The sequence below is a fragment of the Zalophus californianus genome, chromosome 8 (assembly GCF_009762305.2).
Source record: "Zalophus californianus isolate mZalCal1 chromosome 8, mZalCal1.pri.v2, whole genome shotgun sequence".
NCBI lineage: Eukaryota > Metazoa > Chordata > Mammalia > Carnivora > Otariidae > Zalophus > Zalophus californianus.
The window spans coordinates 37,478,626-37,495,173 of NC_045602.1; the positions used below are offsets into that span (position 1 = coordinate 37,478,626).

The 16,548-nt window shown below is 42.6% G+C and overlaps 2 protein-coding genes across 3 annotated transcripts in view; both read left to right on the forward strand.

Annotated features, from left to right (window-relative positions):
- Positions 1-3,790, forward strand: part of MERTK (MER proto-oncogene, tyrosine kinase) — a 101,669-nt gene extending 97,879 nt beyond the window's left edge. The window contains exon 19 of the mRNA XM_027622930.1: positions 1,281-3,790. Coding sequence (XP_027478731.1) covers positions 1,281-1,779 — 499 coding nt within the window. The 3' untranslated portion in view covers positions 1,780-3,790. The remainder of the gene's footprint in view (positions 1-1,280) is intronic.
- A 10,700-nt stretch (positions 3,791-14,490) lies between these two features.
- TMEM87B (transmembrane protein 87B) overlaps positions 14,491-16,548 on the forward strand; it is a 49,987-nt gene continuing 47,929 nt past the window's right edge. The window contains exon 1 of one of the 2 annotated variants that reach the window (XM_027621440.2): positions 14,491-14,898. In XM_027621440.2, the coding sequence (XP_027477241.1) occupies positions 14,740-14,898 (159 nt within the window). In that variant the 5' untranslated portion in view covers positions 14,491-14,739. The remainder of the gene's footprint in view (positions 14,899-16,548) is intronic. The other variant, XM_027621439.2, reaches the window with a different exon arrangement.

Genomic DNA, 16,548 nt, shown 5'->3' on the forward strand with positions numbered 1-16,548 from the left:
GAATTAGCCAAAGGATCTACATCACGTGTTCAATATAAATACAGGAATTACGTATTTATGTTCATAGGATCGTGTCCACTCCGTGTGTCAGATGATTAAAATTTGGGTTTTTTTCGTATCCAGTGACACAAATATCAAGTTCTCAAAACAGGACAGAATCAAAATGAAATGATGGTATAACTCACTCTTCATCTCCAGCCAGTAGTTCCTAATTCAGTCATCTCTTTGGTTGTGCTCATAATTCTTTTTTTTTTTTAAGATTTTATTTATTTATTCATGAGAGACAGAGAGGCAGAGGGAGAAGCAGGCTCCCAAGAGCAGGGAGCCCGATGCGGGACTTGGTTCCAGGACCCTGGGATCATGACCTGAGCCGAAGGCAGACGCTTAACCGTCTGAGCCACCCAGGCGCCCTGTGCTCATAATTCTTAATTCTTTCAGACACGGGGAATGAAGAAGCTACCCGGAAGAGAGCGTTGTCTGTACAGAACACAGCAGAGGGGTCATGAGCCCCTGGGAGTAGGAGTTGTCCAGGTGGAGGCCGGTTCCCCTACTGACCACACAGCCGTGGTGGCATCTTAACATCCCTGAGTCCACTCTTGTTTTTATTGCAAAGTAACAATGACCCAGGGCTGTTGAGAAGATAAATGCAGTGACACACACAGAACACCTAGCCCTGTGAGGTACACATTCTTCACCTCTTTAGCCCCTGCCCCAGGGCCCTGCTAACTCAGTTCTCCTGGTGGCAATCCCAATTTGATGGTATGGAACTGGGATCAGCCCATTTTTCTGTAAGGTGCCAAATAATAAGTATTTTTGGTTTTGCAGGCCAGGTGGTTCTGCAGCAATAACGCAATTCTGCCACCGTAGCAGAGTAGACAATATGTCAACATATTGTACATAAATGTGGCTGTGTTCCAATAAACTTCATTTACAAAACAAACAGTGGGCTGGACGTGGCCCGTGGGCCATAGAGTTTGCCAACCTCTAGCATGAAGGAAGGACCTGAAATACTCCTACTTTACAACGTTAGATGTAATTGCCACGTATGTTCTGTATTCCTCCTGGAGACAGAGAATCACTTATTACATACCCATGGGACATTTATACAAGTTGAACAAAATATTATGCCACGAGGCAAACCCCAGTAATTTCCCGGAAGTCGAATTAGTGTGGATTAAAATGTGCCAGAATCAAAGGACAGGTGAAGACAAGCTGTGGATCTGCACTCAGGGCTCTGGGTGCTGGACCGAGAAATAACTTACGCTTCTGTATACTTGTAGGTATGAAATAATGCACTCTTGCTGGAGAGCTGAGCCCTTGGACCGACCTACGTTTTCCATGTTGAGGCTGCAGCTAGAAAAGCTCTTGGAAAGTTTGCCTGAAGTTCAGGACAAAGCTGATGTCATTTACATCAACACACAGTTTCCCGAGAGCTGTGAGGACCCTGGAGAGGGCCCCGCACTTGCTCAGCTAGACATGAATATTGATCTTGACTCTGTCATTGGTTCTTGTACTCCCAGCACTGCCGTCAGCGTGGTCACAGCAGAAGTTCACGAGAACAGACCTCACGAGGAAAGGTACATCTTGAACGGGAGCAATGAGGAATGGGGAGATCTGGCGTCCGCTGCCCCGGGAAAGAACTGTGTTTTACCAGAGGACAGACTTGTAAAAAATGGAGTCTCCTGGTCCCAATGCAGCACGCTGCCCTTGGGGAGCCCATCACCAGATGGACTTTTATTTACCGACGACTCCTCAGAAGACTCAGAAGTCCTCATATGAGGAGAGCTGAGAGACATTCCCAACTCAAGGAAATTCCTCTGCTTTAGGAGATTCCCTGCACATTCCATGTTTTCGGAATTTGTCTTCCTTTCCCAGTCAAATGCCATGGCTGTAAAGCACCAGGTGAATGTTGTCAAGTAAGTCATCATGAAAAATACATAATATATATTTATTTAAAGAGAAAATACATATATATGTATATGCTAGAAAGAGACAAAAGATCTATTTTAATAAAAGATGACTTATTTCATGTTGCTTCCCTTGCAGATCCCACATTTACTCTTTAACAGCCTCATCTCTACAGATGAGTTAACATCTCTGATGTTAACATTTGCACAGAGTCAGTGTTATTTTTTTAAAGTCTTTTTCTTTTTCATTACCATTAAGTGTAAAAATAATTTGTAAAATGAAATGCTGTATTTGACTTTGCTTCTGGCCTTATGAAAAATCTGATATTCTTACATGAATCACCTATTTTATAAGAAAGATTTATTTAATACTTAAAGTTTTATAACTGATTAATTCTTTGATAGGACTTCCTAATAAAATATGAATGAGAAAGGATGTGTCATACTTACTTGGAAAGACAGTGGTCACTGTCCAGCAGCCTCCACACCTTTGCGAAAGGAATTCCCTTAATGCCTGGCCCTCGATGCGATCACTTTGACTGATCTTGGCATTGTTCTATCAGGAGATGGAAAAACCACTCCAGAGTCCAAAAATGAAGAACAAAAAATATTGAAAAGTACAGTCTGGGTGGAAAGATTTAAAATACCTTGTAGAAGAGAGTCTGACAGGTGGAGTGCTTTTCTGTTTGGGAGTCACAACTTGCGGGCGGTAGACGGCAGTGGGCAAGGTCCATCCTGGCTTAGAACTCAGCACCTCTGAGTTCACATCCAGGCTCTGTTACGTCTTGGCAGCCATTGTTCTTTGAGCACTTGCTGTGTTTCAAGCACTTTCCGTGAACTGCCCTATTTAATCTGTATATCACTACCATGGGTACCGATGCCATCATCATGTATGGGCCAGGAAACCGAGGCTGGAGATGTTGAGTAACCTGCTATGGCCCACATCTAGAGAGGGGTGCAGCCAGAATTTCAGAACCAAGTAATCTGATTCTGGCTGGCTCTGCATGTGATTTAGGGTTGGCTCCAGAGCCTCTCGACCTTTTAATTTTATCTAATAAACACATAGGTAGTACATAGTTGGCCACACGTAGCACTCATTTCATCCTAATAACAACCTCAGCAGGTAGGTACTACTATTATCTCCACTTCTCAGATGGGTGGGCTGAAGCAGGGAGACCCTGACTTACTCTGCCGGTGAAGGCAGTAGACCGATGCAGTGTAAGCACTAAAATCCCTCGGGCCTGTTGCTCCCCACTTGTGAGGAGTCTCAGCCAAGCAACCGCAGCCTGTGAGCATCCGTGTGTGCACTGGGCCCAGAGGTGTGGCCCCCACAGCCTGGGTCCTGGTCCTGGCTGCCAACCCAGGAGCCCCAGTCTCCAGCATGAGCCTGCTTCACTGTCACTGTGAAATGCTCCGTGCAAGAAAGTTCTGAGGGTTTGAAAAGGATCTGCATTGTTGTAGAAAATGCCAGCATCACATTTTATCAGTGAAAGAGGAGGAAAAAAAAAAAAGGCTGTTAGAACCCATAAAGATAATTTCTACTGTTAGAAATTTTGGAATGGTTGTTTAAAAAAATCAACAAAAAATTTTATATCGCCTACTTGTGCAAACCAAGTTTCTTATTGAGGGTGACTATCAAGAATGTGAATAGTTCATCATTAAATCCTGGATCAGGAACTGACTGGCTAGTTCAAGCAAAAAAACCTGATGTAGAAAGGTATGTTCACATCCGTAAGATAAGCAAATTGAAAAACTGTTATTTGGAAGTTTCATATAAATTTAATATGATGTACCTAAATTAATATATTTTGTGCTTTATATTTCTGACTATAATTGTATAGTGTAAACAAATAGATAATAAATAGCTCATCGATGCTCACAGCTCCCCCAAAACCTGTCTAGTTTGCTCAGTCTGTGCCGTGTGGCCTGAGAAGGGCCGAGAAGCCTGGACCCGTTCTGCTACAGAAGAGCGTGGAGAGGTGAGCAAGCTGTGGCTTCTGGCTTTTCTTGAGACATCAACAAACACAGCAGAGAAACTCACTTCATCTCCAACCCACAGCGATGTGTCAATCACATCCCTGTGTGATGTGTTAAATGGGATGTGATGGGCAGCAACTTCCCATCCCTGCTTCCTTTTTCCAAGAGGGGAATGAAGCTGCACTACCATTATTCAGACATTTCAATCTCACTGAGAACTTTGGTACCACAGTGGTTCTTCTTAGCCACATTTAAAAGTTTGAAAGTTCTGGAAGAACTAACTTTCAGAGGACCCAATCATTGGGAAACTCTTGTACTGTCTCCTGTGCATGAACTGAAAATAGCCTTTTAAATTCCCTTTTGTAAAAACTCAAATTACTTTTGTAAAGTGGCTCTTAGGGGCAAAAAGGGGAGGGAGAGAAAACAGAGAAACAAATTGGGTCATTGTTTTCAGCCGGCTGGGATGGGGCTGGGGAGGGCGAGGGGGCAAGAGAAATAAACAAATACCAGAAATACTCATGACCTGCAGGGACTAGCTCTGCCTTGGGAGGGTTTTTCTTGCTTCCTCCCGCCCTCCTTCCCTCCTTCCTTTCCCTTCCCTTCCTTTCTTTTCCTTTCCTAAGTAGAAAGGGGAAGTGAAGATCAGCCTCCTAGGCTGGGCCACACAGCCAAGGGCAGAGGCTGGACGGGAACCAGTCATGTGAACACCCCTTGGGCAGTCTAGGCAGGTCACTTGGCTCTCCTGGAGTCTGACTTTCCCTAAGTGTACAGAAAAATAGCAATCCCTTCTCCTGCAACCCCCTGGGTGGTTCTGTAGGAAAGGGAGGAGGCAAGGTCTTTGAAAGAACTTTACATTTATTAGAGGCGTTTCCCAATTAGAAGCTTCTCCCAATTTTGTTTTTTATGCAGTACAAACACATCATTTGTCATATTAGAAATATTTTCCCTGATTGTGTTATCAACTCCCTCCAAAATAACACAAAATCACTCAAAAATAAAAGAATTTCACCATTGCCGGGGATGCACACAGGTGAGGAAGTTGGCAGAGGGAAGGAGACTAGCCGCCATCCCTCACCTCAGATGGCTCCTGGGCTCAGAGGCAGGCAACTCTCTACACCTGATGCCCAAAGGTTCCTCTCTTATCCATCTCATCCTGGAGTTTGGCTCCTTGTGAGCCTCGGTGCCCATCCATCCCTGTATATGGGTGATGGCAAGCAGTGGTGGCCTTATTGACAAGACTGGGGGACCAGAAGCGGGTCCGAGTGCCCACCCGGGTTGGGGGGCACTCTCCCTCTGGCTCCATGACCCCAGACCAAGCAGAAGTTCCTGCTCAGGAAACAGGCCAAACCACAGTCTCTTATCTTGCAAATCAGATTGACTGTGGCCAGACTAATCCTGACTCATGCAAGTCAGGACCTTTGTGACTTCTTCTGGTCAATGGCAAAAACAAGTGGGAACTTCTGCTGAGTCAATGGGAAAATAATTGACCCAAAAATAAACCAGCTATGACAGCAGCTTCTCTAAAGACATTTAGTTACCTTGGATGACAAATGAAAAAATGGGAAGTTTTGTTTTCTTTAATGAACATTTCAGTAATGCATGATGTTTCTATATGTAGATTTTGTTCTCTCTTTTAAAGCTCCCAGAACAGAAGTAAAACTGCCCTTCTATTTAATGTAAGCCTGTCTAAATTACCTGAATTAATTGTATATAAATGTAATGAGGGGTGCCTGAGGGGCTTAGTTGGTTAAGCGTGGGACTCTTGGTTTCGGCTCAGGTCCTGATCTCAGTGTCCTGGGATCGAGCCCCACATCGGGCTCCATGCTCAGCATAGAGTCTGTTTGTCCCTCTCCCTCCCCCTCTGCTCCTTTCCACCCTCCCCAAATAAATAAATAAAATCTTTAAAACAAAAACTTTTTTTTAATGTAATGATTATTTCTAAAGCTGTAACCCAAAGACTACTACCTCAGAATATTTTCATGTACAATATCTTCTATTGAAATGGGATTCCACATATAGATATTTGAAAGAGCAACTTGATTGTTCTATATATTAACCCTTCCTACCTCTTAAGGACACAAGAATATGAAATTAGTTCATGAATTTATTGAGACTGCAGTTATAAATTCTAACCAAGACAGTGGTTTCAAACAACAGTCCTGTGAGGACACGTATAATCAATTCATCCATTTACTAATATTCACTGAGAAGGCTCTTTTCTGAACATTGGGATTTGCAAAGAACAGCCTTGCTGTCTTGAATAACAGTCCAGAGGAGGGAACACAGGGCTTCAAATGAATACTTTCTTTTAAAGAATATTCCTCAGAATGCTCTGACTTGCACATTTTGTTGAAGCCAAGCCTGCAGATGATGTTTAGACTCTAACCTCAGAACTAGAGAGCAAGTGCTTTCCCCGGAAGCAGGCTCTAAGGCTCTGCCCTGTCAAACTTCAAATTAAAGGGCCATCCACTGGAGTTTGAAAAACCAAAGTTCCATTATACCACAATGGTCTGGGCAGTTCAAGGGAATGTAGACTGCTGCTTTAACTCCACAAGTCCTGATGGCTTCTTTTTAACATAGTTTCTCCAAGGATGAGAAATAATCTCTTGTTACATAAATTTGTGGTTCTCCAAATCCTTTTCTTCCTATAGTTCACATGAGAGTATCTCTAAATGATCTATCTTCACATTTGCTAGTTCTTTCTTCTGCCAGCTCACATCTGCTGTTGAGTCCTTCTAGAGAGTTTTTCATCTCAGTAAGTGTACCTTTTAAAAAAAAAATTTTTTTTTAAGTTAACTCTATCCCCAATGTGGGGCTAGAACTCAACGACTTGGAGATCAAGTGCTGCAATGCTCCACAGACTGGGCTGGCCAGGTGCCCCTCAGTAATTGTACTTTTAACTCTGGGAGTGCCATTTTTTTCTTTTAATAACTTGTATTTCTTTGTATTCTCTATTTCATTTTGGGTTAAAATTTTAAAACATAGTTTTCTTTAGTTCTTTGAACATATTTATAAATAGATGCTTTTTAAAATAATAAAATGTCTGCTAAGTCTATTATCTGGGCCTCTTCAGGGACAATTCCTATTGAATACTTTTTTTCCTATGTATGAGTTAACTTGTTTATTTGCATGTTTCACATATTTTTTGTTGAAACTGGATATTTCAGGTCATATGTAACAGTAACCGTAGATCCTAATTTGTCCCTCCTTCCAGAGGTGGATGTTACCACTGTTTGTTTTCTTATTGGTTTTGTTTAGTGGCTTGCCTGAATTAATCCTGTAGACTGTGTTTCTCCTCCAGTGTTTGATCACTGATGTCTCTGCTTATTTAATTTTTAAAAATTACTCTTGTTTTCATTTTTTAAGTCTGGCTGTTAAGGGGTTCACCCCTGGGTCAGCATGGTTTAGTAATAAGCCAGCCATTGTTCAGTGTTGTACTTAAACATCTTGAGCCAATAAAGCCTCTACCTTTTGTTTCTGGATCTGTCTACAGCTTGGAGAATATATTCCAAATTCAGGAAATTTACAGATCTGCCCTGCATTCACCGTGTTCCCTGTTCAGCCAGTGATAAGTAGTTCACTAAATGTTAATGGATTAAACATTGTAATTGAAAAGACAGAGATCATTAGGCTGGATAAAAAGGGACTTATATCTAGAAATATAAATAATTCTTACAACTCAACAATATGAAGACAACCTAATTTTGGTAAAAGGGAAAAGAAAACAATTTTTTAAAAGGGCAAAGGATTTGAATATATACTTTTCCTAAGAAGATATATAATGGCCAATGAACACATGAAAAAATATTCAACATCAGTAGTCATTAGGAAAATGTAAATCAAAATCACAGTGAGGGGCACCTAGCTGGCTCCGTTGGTGGAGCATGCAACTCTTGATCTCAGGGCTGTGAGTTCAAGCCCCACAGTGGGTGTAGAGATTACTTACAAATAAAATCTTAAAAAAAAAAAAAACAATGGTGAGACACCACCTCACAGGTACTAGAATGGCTATAATCTAGGAAACAGTTAATAACAAGTGTTGGTAAGGATGTGAAGAACTTGGAACCCTCGTACATTGCTGATATTACAAAACAGTACAGCTGCTTTAAAAAATAGTTTGGCAGTTCCTCAAATAGTTAAAACATAGATTTACGTTATGACCCACCAATTGCATTCCTAGGTGTATACCCTAGAGAATTGAAAACATGTTTACACAAAAACTTATACACAAATATTCATAGCAATGCTCTTCATGATAACCAAAAAATGGAAACAACTTAAGTGTTCATCAGTGGATGATGACTAGATAAACAAAATGTAGGATATCTATACCATGGAATGTTATTCAGCCATAATGTATTGATACATGATGCAATGTAGATTAACTCTGAAAATATGCTGAGTGAAAGAAGCTAATCACAAAGGACCACATTTTGTGTGATTCCACTTATGTGAAATATCCAGAATAGGCAAATCCATAGAGAAAGAAAGTAGATTAATGTTTGCCTGGGGCCGGGGGAGGAGAGAACAAAAAGTGACTGCTAGGGGCGTCTGGGTGGCTCAGTTGGTTAAGCATCTGCCATCAGCTCAGGTCATAATCCCAGGGTCCTGGGATCGAATCCCATAACAGGCTCCCTGCTGAGCAGGGAGTCTGCTTCTCCCTCTCCCTCTGCCCCTCCCCCTGGCTCGTTCTCTCTCTCTCTCTCTCTCTCTCTTTCTCTCTCTCAAATAAATAAAATCTTTTTTAAAAAAGTGACTGCTAAGGATTCAGATTTTCTTTTGGGGGGTGACTATAATTATGGATTTTTATAGATTTTCAACTAGTTTTTCTTTCACTCATCTTAAATTCTGTTGTTAGGTGCATAAGTATATAGAATTACTGTGTCTTTCTGATGAAGTGACCCCTTTCACATTATGAAATTACCTTCTTTATATCCCTCATGATATTCTCTGCTGTGAAATCAACTTTGCCTGATGTTAATATAGTCATTCTAGCTTTCCTCTTTGTACTGTTAGCATATCATAGAATTTTTCATGCTTTTCAGTTTTAACCTGTTGTGTTTTTACAGTTAAAGTGCCTTCCATGTAGGCAACATATAGTTGGATTTTTTTCAACCAATCCAACATCACTGCCTTTTAACTAGGATAATTAGATCATTGGCATCTAATATGATTATTGATATGGTTGGGTTTCAAGGAACCATCTTGGTATTTGTTTTGTATTTGTCCTATCTGTCCTTTATTCCCCTTATCTACTTTTTTTGTCTTCTTTTGGAATAATCATATATTTTTTGTGATTCCATTTTACCTCCCATCAGTTTTTGTTCTTCTTCAGATTTATAGTTATATGTTTAACTTATCACAGTCTCTGTTCTGTATAGCATAGTATAAAAACCATACAATGATATATTTCCACTTCTCCCCTCCTGGGCTTTATGCTATTGATGTATAGATTTTATTTCACACATGTGATAAACCCAAAAATGGTGTTAGAGATATTATTTCAATAATAAGAAAAGATCTTTCTTTTTAAAAGATTTTATTTATTTATTTGAGATTGAGAGAGCGAGACCGAGTGAGAGAGAGCACAAGCAGGGGGAGGGGCTGAGGGAGAAGCAGACTCCCCGCTGAGCAGGGAGCCCGATGTGTACCCAATCCCAGGACCCCAGGACCATAACCTGAGCTGAAGGCAGACGCCCAACTGACTGAGCCACCCAGGTGCCCATAAGAAAAGATCTTGTATAGTTACATGTTGTTACCATTTCCACTGTTCTTTATTCCTTTGTGTGAATCCAGTCTTCCACCTAGAATTGTCTTCTGGACATTTCTTCATGGGCTGGTCTTCTCATGATTAATTCCTTCAGCTTTTCTAAATCTGAAAATGACTATTTCTCATTTGTTTTTGCAAGATATTTCTGTTGAGCATTGATTTCTAGATTGAAAAAAATTTTTCTCTCAATACTTTTAAAATAATGTTTCTCCATTGTCTTCTTGTTTGTATTGTTTCAGACAAGAAATTTATGTCATTCTTATCTCTCTTTTTTTTTTTGTATGTAACGTGTCCTTTTTCTTTGCCTTAAAAAAAATAATTTATTTATTTATTTTAGAGACAGTGTGAGCAGGGGGAGACGCAGAGGGAGAGCGAGAGATAGAATCCTCAAACACACTACCCACTGAGTATGGAACCCAATGTGGGGCTCCATCCCAGGACCCTGAGAACATGACCTGAGCTGAAATCAAGAGTCGGCCACTTACCGACTGAACCAACTGAGCACCCCCTTTTTCTTTGCTTTTAAGATTTTTTTCTTAGTCACTGATTTTATGCATTTGCTTATGATATGCTTTGGTGTAATCTTTGGGTTTCTTTTGTTTGGCTTTAATTGATCTTCTCGGACCTGTGAGTTTATAGTTTTTATCAAGTTTGAGAAAATTTCAGCCATTATTTATTCAAAAACTTTTTCTGACCTTTCCTTCTTTTGGGATTCCAATTACACATATATCGGGCCATTTGACTACCCACTGATGCTCACTGCTCATTGATGCTTAATATTTTTTCATTCTTTTTTCTTTTCTGAGATTTTGATTCGTTTTTATTCCTATGTCTTGAAGTTCACTAATGTTTCCTTCTGCAGTAGCCAATCTACCATTAATCCCATCCAGTATATTTTTTATCTCATGCACTGTATTTTGCATTGCTAGAACCTTAATTTGGTCTTTTTTCTATTTTCCATGTCTCTACTTAACTTTTGAACATATGGAATTACGTTACAATAACTTTTGGGGTGCCTGGGTGGATCAGTTGGTTGGGTGTCTGCCTCCGGTTTATGTCATGATCCCAGCGTCCCAGAATTGAGCTCCGTGTTGGGCTCCCTGCTCGGCAGGGGGTCCACTTCTCCCTCTCCCTCTGCCCCTCCTTGTGTGCTTTCTCTCTCATTCTCTCAAATAAATGGATAAAATCTTTTTAAAAAGTTACAATAACTTTTAATATTCTTTTCTGCTCATTCTGACATGTGTCAGTTCTAGATCAGTTTCAATTGTTTTTTTTTTCCTCTTCCTATGTCTCATATTTTCCTTATTCTTTGCATACTTGGTAATCTTTAATTGGATGACAGACATTGTGATTTGACCTTCTAGGGTGCTGGAGATTTTTTATATACCTATAAATATCCTTGAGCTCTGTTCTAGGACACAGTTACTTAGAAACTATTTGGCCTTTTGGGTCTTGCTTTTAAGATTTGTTAATTGCACTCAAGAGCCTTGTTTAATCTAGGACTGTTAGTCCTCACTGTTGGGGCAAAAAACTTTTGAGTACTCTAGAAAATGCCCTATAAATTATGAAATTTCCTAGGTTAGCTTCAGAACAGGCACTTTTCCCAGCCCTTTCTGGTACTGTTCCTTCTTACTCCTTTTGGTGAATCTTCTTGGCGTTAGGCAGTTTCCTCACATGTAGAGAGTGATCAGTTCTTGCTGAAGATTTGAGGATCACTATCTCTAGATCACAAGTTTCCCTCATTGTACAGCTCTTTCCACTCCATATTCAGTCCTACAAACTAGCCGTCTTACTCACATTGGATCCCAGCTTAGTCTTCTGAACTCTGGGAACCTGCGAAGTCTGCTTTGGTTTCTCCTCCCTATATTTTGGCCTGGAAACTTTCTCAAGCTAGTAAGCTGGACCAGTCACAGGGCCGGTCTTTCTTTTTCTTTTTCTTTTCTTTTCTTTCTTTCTTTCTTTCTTTCTTTCTTTCTTTCTTTCTTTCTTTCTTTCTTTCTTTCTTTCTTTCTTCTTTCTTTCTTTCTTTTTCTTTCTTTCTTTCTTTCTTTCTTTCTTTCTTTCTTTCTCTTTCATTTTTTGTCTTGTTTTGTGTTTTGATTCTTATGGGATGGGATAATTGTCCATTGCCTGATGCCCAGTGTCTTGAAAACTGTTGCTTCATATATTTGGTCTGTTTATTGTTGTTGTTTTAGGCAGGAGGGTAAATTTGGTCCCTACTGCTCCATCTAGCAGAAGTCTCTAATGTACTTTCTATAAACTTTTTATTATGGAAAATTTCAAACTTACACAAAAGTAGGCAGGATTGTCAGTTAAATGCCCATGTGTCCATCTCCAGGTCTTAGAAAATGATCAACTCATGGCCAATCTTGTTTTACCTGTGTCCCCACTCACTTCTCTCCCTCTTATATTATTTTAAAGCACATCCCAGACATCATGAAAACTTATGCTAATATTTTCAGGGTGAGTTTCTGCAGTGATCCCTGTCAGTGCCCTGCCCATATTCCCCCTGTCCTTTCATTTCAGTGTGCCTGAACTGACTCTAGCTCTCATGGTCTGCATCTCTTTGCTTAAAGGCTTTCCTCCAAAGTGGGGAGAACTACTGTGTCCTGCTAATAGCAGGCTGGAACTGCCAGTGTCATTGGTGCCACCCCCCCGCCCCTGGGACAGACCCAAACCAAGGACTAACAGGTATGAGGATATAAATATCTCAGCTCCTTCATCTCTTGTGAGATGATTATGAGGTATGTGCTTCACACCTTTCTCCTAAGTTTCTCAATGGGATTACATTCCCTTTGCCCACAATAGTAGCCGATGTGATAATGCCCCCTTTATTATCTGTATCCCCTCTGTGTCACATTTGCTCACTCCTCGTATCAGTTTTCCAGGGCTGCCATAACAAAGTACCACAGACTGGGCGACTTAACATAATTTATTTTCTCATGATTCTAGAAGCTAGAAGTCCAACATCAAGGTGTCAGAGTTCAAGATCTCAGCAGGGCTGGTTTCTTCTGAACCTCTCTCCTTGGCTTATAGATGACTGTCTTCTCACTGTGTCTTCACATGGTCTGTGTGTGTGCGTGTGTGTCCTAATCTCCTCCTCTTATAAGAATACCAGTCATACTGGAGTAGGGCCCACCTATTCAACCTCATTTTTACCTTAATTATCTCTTTTAAGGCCCTATTTCCAAGTACAGACACATTCTGAGGTATTGGGGGTTAAGACTTAAGCATATGAATTTTGGGGGGAAAATTCAGCCCATTACACTCCCCTACTGGTATTTCCTGCATCTCTCAAATAAACTACTTCTACTCAAATCTTTACCTCAGGGTCTGCTTCTGGGCAAACTCAAATGAAGGAAATCTCTAAAAGATAAAGCACTCTTGAAAAAAATAACCAAATTACCCCCATACACTCTTGATCGCCATGCTTCAAGGCTTTAACCTATTCTGCCTTGTACAATTGGCTTTTTACATGTGCACATCTTTTTATATTTTTACATCCTCACAGTGATGGCAGGGACTATGCTGTATTGATCTTATCCCTATCCAGGCAGTGCCTTGGATGCAGGAGATACCAATGCTGCTTGATTTGCTCAAGTCAATGACAGTAGTTCTAATCTGCCTTGGAAACCAGGTTTAAATAGAATAGCCACAAAATCTAAATGACAAAAGTACTTGTACTTTAATAATGTAAAATCCTTGCTGAGTCTATTACCAGTGCAATACCTAGCACTAAGGTAAACAATATTTGTTGACTGAATTAAGGTTTTAGTGATTTAAATTAGAGGTATGCATAGCATCATCAACTGAAGTTGGAAGCTAAAAACTCTGGATTACAGAGACATAGTAGACACGAATTTATATAAAATATCTTCAAACTGCTAGTGCCACCTACTGGTGGGGATTGGCCAGTGTTCCAGAAACCTATCTCCGTGCTCTTGAATTCCGATGGTTGTATAATAAAGGGCCTATATGAAGCATTAGTAAACAATAAAAAATATTTATATATATTTACAAGTGTCTTGTGAAAAGGAACTATCACAAATTCAATCTTCACATTTATATATACACATGAGCCTCAACTCAATACTCTGGACTAGACCCTCAATAATTATTGCCTAAATAAGTGACTAGGGTGACTGATAAGGCAGAGAGAGCCTCTTGACTATAAATCAATCTTATTTTACATTATAACAATATTAATCCAGGATTGTATTCTTCCTCTGGACATTACTTACATTTGATAATAAAGTAGTTCTCTTTGACATCAAGCTTTCAAAGACCAAAATGGTGGGCTAAGTACACAATAAGACAGATGTAAGCCCTGCCCCTTTCAGCTTCAAGTAATCAGGCGGCTTTATTTGTCTGAAAATTATTAACTGTGCTACCGATGTTATGCTTACAACACAGTGCGTTGGGTTCAGTTGACCCTGACCTCGAAGTACTTTCCAGACCACTTTCCATGAATTTAGAGAACAATTTGTTTCCCTTGAGCTGAGAGGACTGGGGTAGGGGCATGTGCAGAGGATGCAAGAAACTGAGACACAAGGAGCAGAACTTTGACACGAAACTATCCCATACTCTCGGACCACAACCACCGTGAAATCTAGGACCTCAGTTTTCCCCCTCAAGCCGGCCCCGCCTCCCAGCCCGCCCCCGCCCCAGCATGGTCCCGCCCACACCCCCGCCTATTCCCGCGGCCCCACCTCCACTCTCGGGCCCGGTCCTGAGTCCCGCCTCCCCTCCTGGCCCCGCCCCAAATCTAGCCCCGCCCCTAGGCATCTCTTCTCCCGACCCCGCCTCCCCACTCGGGCCCGGCCCCCGAGGCCCGCCTCCACACTCTGACCCGCCCACCCCTCCTAGCGCGCTCTCCTTCTTTAGCTCCACGCCTGGGCCCGGGCCTCAGCCCCGCTTCCCGGGCCCGAACCCCGCCTCCTCGCCCAAGCCCAAACCCCTCGTCCACCTCCCAGTCGGAGCCACACCACCCGACCCGAACCCGCCTCGCGGGGGCGGAGTTGCACCAGGTGTGGACCCGGGGCGTGGCGGGCGTCTCGGAGCGCCAGGTGCGGCTTCCGTGTCAAGATGGCTGTCTCCTGCTGCTTCGGGGCCCGGCTCCAGCCCGGCCGCCGCCTTCCTGTCGGGGCGCCGCTGCTTCGCGTGGCCCTCTACCTCCTGTGCTGGGCCCCGGCGGCTGTGGGCGCCGTCCCGGAGCTCGGGCTCTGGGCAGCGACGGTCAACGACGTAAGTGGAGTGTGGAGACCGAGGCGTGGCGCGTCTCGGGCCCTCCGGGTCCTCGCGGAGCTCGCTCTGACCCCCGGGCCCGGCCCCGGACTTGTTCTTCTGGTCTTGCCGGGCCTGCTCCGGCTCGGTGATATGCTCCCGGAGTCTTTCGTCTGTTATGGACGAGGAGGGCCCTCTCCTCCGGCCCGACCTGGGCTGTGGGGAAGCTTGTGCATGGGGAAGACTCTCCCTTCTGAGGGCTGGTACTGTTCGAAGGCTCGCCCCCCCGAAGTCCTGGCCCCTTTCTGTGCTCTGACGCGTTCCGGCTCGATCAAGTTCTCGTTTACTCAGACCCGAGCCCCAGATCCCTTGGCACTCGCTCGTGCCGGCATCTTTGCCATTTGACCCCCCCCCCTCGGGCCGTTGCAGCCGCACGGCCACACCCGTGAGGTCACTTTAGAAAGGACTTTCCCAGTCTTCACTCAGCATAAACTTAAAAGCGTGTGTGCCCCTTTCGTTTTTTTCTTTAAATGGGGAGGAAACATGCGGCAGCCACCCCACCCCTCTTTCGCTCTTCTGGGGTTCCTGAATTTCTCTAGAGCTCCTGTCATAGTTCCGGGAAGGTGTGTGTGGAGATGAGGTGGGATGGGTGATTAAGGCGTGTTTGAAAGGCTAGTCTGGAGGCATGAATGTGTGGAAACTTCCTTTGCAGGACAGGCCATTTGAGAACTTGGCATCCAGTAGTCACATGAGATGATGTAGGAGCGATGCAGGAGTAGAATTTTGGAAAGTCTTGCTAAAGAGGGACAGGAAATCAGGAAGAGGCCTTATCGTCTGCTTTTCTAGTCAGATTCATCCAGCTCTGTTTTAAGATGAATATTTTCCACATGCATTAAAATGATGTTTGAGGGCGCCTGGGTGGCTCAGTTGGTTAAGCGTCTGCCTTCGGCTCAGGTCATGATCCCAGGGTCGGGATCCAGCCCCGCATCGGGCTCCCCGCTCAGCAGGAAGCCTGCTTCTCCCTCTCCCACTCCCCCTGCATGTTGTTCTCTCTCTCGCTGTGTCTCTCTCTGTCAAATAAATAAAATCTTAAATGATGTTTGAGCCCTAAAGGCAAAACTTATATTTTTATTTACTCAGTGAGAAAAATTTAGTACCAGAGGCTGCAAATACTTCCTACAGCGTAGAAACTATACAGGAAGGAAAGTAGGTCTCTTTCTGAATTTTTAAGACCCGGTGCTACCATTTCTTCCAGGATTCTTCTGGGTTGGTGTCCCATTAAATGTGTCAGTGATATAGCATGCACATCTCTATTGAATTTCTCTGAACAGTAAAAAAGCAAAACTCAGAACCACACTTGTGGTTTCATGCTGCTTCTTTAGTGAATGGCAATATCATAAACTAAGTCAGTGTAAACAATACTGGAAGTGAATGAGCTGTCACAGATTGTTAAACTACTTGACCATATCTGTAAAGATCTTTGCCACTATACTTTGGATGGTGAAACTCCAAAGGCCCTGGAGAGAGAATGACTTTGCTTCCTCCATAAGGAAGGTAAATTTTTCCTTGGGTCCTACATCAGATCAGTAGCAGTCCATAAAGCCCTTCTTTGCAGAGAATATGCTGATTTTCCCCCCATTTCAAGTTGTTAGAATTTGTCCTTAAGAATAA